The sequence below is a fragment of the Olea europaea genome, chromosome 17 (genome assembly GCF_002742605.1).
Source record: "Olea europaea var. sylvestris chromosome 17, O_europaea_v1, whole genome shotgun sequence".
NCBI lineage: Eukaryota > Viridiplantae > Streptophyta > Magnoliopsida > Lamiales > Oleaceae > Olea > Olea europaea.
In genome coordinates, this window is record NC_036253.1 from 24,153,593 (window position 1) to 24,156,619 (window position 3,027).

The following is a 3,027-nucleotide window of genomic DNA, read 5'->3' on the forward strand; positions in this document are numbered from 1 at the left end:
CACTAAAAAATAACTAACTAACAAACACTTAAAAAAAATGAATTTAAGAAAAGAAAACATTCATGACTGAAAATATAATATCAATAATGAATCACATCAAAGCTATAATGCAAAAACAAAATTCTCACATATTCAATACAAAATTGGGGCAGGGGGTGTATGAAGAGTTAAGCGCAATTGTAATGCCCCAATTTTTCATTAAACATAAACACGGGAACGTTACGAAAAACTCACTTTTCTTTATTTATAATGCGGAACTATATAAAAATAAAATTCTTCAATAAACAAATAACTGTAACATTTAAATTTAAATAATTGAAAGCGTATCTAACCATAAACATAAACTCCTAAATAATTCAAATAATACGTTCGAAATAAAATTAAACAAATTGCTAAATTTAAAACAACAAACTTATTTCTTTTTCTCTGTTCTTCATTCACTTGGCAGCCCGCATCACCAATTCTCCACTGCTCCAAAATAATTAAAATTCTATCTTATTTTAATAAATATTATGTTTAAACAAAAGGTAGCCTAATTAGTCAGCACTGCCTAGAATATTTAATTAAAGGGAATTATATTAATTCCTAATTCTATTTAATCTTGTTTCATTATTCCATGACCGCTTTTCCCGTAAAATGCATCAATCCAGTATAATCTACGGTTATTTTTCCCTTATCTAAACATCACGTGGAGTCTATCAACTCATAAAGTCAAGTAATTAAATAATACTAAAATAATCAATCCCTAAAATCAAGGAAACCTACACTTCTTTTTCTCCAAAATCAAAGCAAATAATTATTAAAATAAATCTACTTCTTTTTATTCATAACCATTTCTATACGTACACACCATACAAAATCAAGACAATTCCATGTACACGTGTCAACATCACATCTTCCTTCCAAGTTTTAATTGAATTTGAAAACCAATTTCTTCAAATCGAAATTTCTTGGTGCTGGGTTATCCAAATCGACTATTTCTCGAGCCTAAAATTCATAATTAAATACTGGCTATCCAACGAGTATAATATTAATATACTTATATTTACTCTATCGAAATTTAATTATTTGACTCAAAGTATAAGAATTTAAAATACATTACCTCTTAGTCCCTCAACTTTTGAAATAATATAATATAGATATTAAATAAATTTTTATCAAAAAAATTTTTTTTTTTTTTTTGGGATGTTACAATCTCACCCCCTTAAAATAATTTCGTCCTTGAAATTACCTGCATTCGGGTCCTCTGTTGTCTATTCCTGGGTTAAAGCAAAAAATTCGAGCATTTCCCTTCTTTTCTTGTTCATCATTCTTCTTCAAGGGATCTTCTTTGCAATTTTTGGAAATATGCACTGTTTTATCGCATCGATAGCACACATGCTTCCCAAACAAACATTCACCACTATGCATTTTATTGCACTTTGGACAGGGTGGAATGGTTTGTCCAAAACTTGATCCAAAGTTAATCTTTTTGTTCTGTCCCTCTCCCTTCCCTTCATTGGACCCATTCCACTTCCTCCTTCCTGATAACTTGGCCCCTTGCTGTGGAATTCAATCCATTTCCAACCTATTTGAGATTGCTTGGGCAGTTTGCAAAACGCGCCTATAGGTGGTGAATTGGTGGGATGCCATTATTCCACCAATCTCAGGACGCAATCCAAGTTCGAACCTCCTTGCTTTCTTTGCTTCAGTATCCACTAGGTGTGGTGCATATCTTGAGAGTTGTTCGAATTTTCTTTCATATTCTTCAAGTTTCGTCTTTCCTTGTCTGAGTTGAAGGAATTCTGTCTCCTTGCGATCCCTCAGGGCTTGTGGGAAGTATTTTCCCATCATTTCCTCATTAAATTGTGTCCAAGTCAGAGCACGTTGTTGTGCTTCTGTTCTAGTGCGAGATGCTGACTCCCACCAATGAACTGCCGCGTCAACCAACATAAATTCTGCACATAACACCTTTTGAGCATCAGTGCAAGATAGATGTTTGAAGATTCGCTCCATTCCTCTTATCCATTCTTCAGCTGCTAGTGGGTCTGCCTTGCCATCGAAGGTTGGGGGTTTGTAGCGACGGAACTGTTCCACGATTGAGCTGGTGTTGTTAGCGTTTGTACCACGGGGACCACCCTGTGCTTGTTGCCTACCAAAATCTTGTACCGCCCTTAGCAAATCTCTGATGATCGTACCTTGATTTTGTTGTTGTCTCGACATTTTCTTAACACAAATAAAATTTTAATTTAGGGAAAAAAAATTGGTAAAACACTTCTAATATTTTTGTAACAACGAAGAATTTAATATAATTTCCAAATCCTTAAATAAAAAAATTTTCTCTTCAAAAAATCAAATAAATAAATAAATAAATAATCCAACTTTTCCTAAGCAAATAAATAAAACTTATCCCTAATCTAGAATCTTCTTTTTACGCCGTCTCATCATCCGAAGTAATGCATGACTCGGGCTCGGAATCCATAACCAAATCAATGAAATTTTGTGGTTGGACTTCCTGCTCAGGGTCTTCTGGCTCTGGTTCGATCTCCTCCTCTGGGTCCTCCTCTGGGTCTTCCTCCAGCTCTGGCTCCGGTTCGGGTTTGGGCGCTGGTGCTTGTTGTCTATGGTTCCATAAAATTATGATATCTTCACAGTATCCTTTAAAATCAATCTTATCCCAATCTTCTACCAAATATAAATCATAATCCATGTCCCTCACGAAATAAGCCACGTTTCTCCATTGAGGTCACATAGTGCTTATAAGGTGATATATCGAAAGGATTGTGCCCTCATTATATCCAAATGACCTTGCTCACTCCCACTTAGAAAGGAAATCTTCAACATGTTCAACAAAAGTTCTCTCCCATCTCACTTCATAATTTATGTAGTTCTCAATGGCCATTTCAGCACGCTGGAGGTACGTTGGGCTATTCCTAGTCATCCTAATCACATGACAACATAATTTTAATTATGCTTAACTTTGCATTATTATTATTATTATTATTATTATTATTATTATTATTATTATTATTATTATTATTATTATTA

General features: G+C 34.0%; 1 protein-coding gene across 1 annotated transcript; it reads right to left on the bottom strand.

Annotated features, from left to right (window-relative positions):
* Nucleotides 1-1,551: 1,551 nt before the first annotated feature.
* Nucleotides 1,552-2,202, bottom strand: LOC111365745. The gene has a single exon (XM_022986280.1). It carries the CDS (start codon nt 2,200-2,202, stop codon nt 1,552-1,554), a length of 651 nt encoding a protein of 216 aa, XP_022842048.1.
* Nucleotides 2,203-3,027: the final 825 nt, after the last annotated feature.

Excerpts from the sequence above, each read along its gene's own strand:
- LOC111365745 (XM_022986280.1), bottom strand. The coding sequence starts at position 2,202 with ATGTCGAGACAACAACAAAATCAAGGTACGATCATCAGAGATTTGCTA.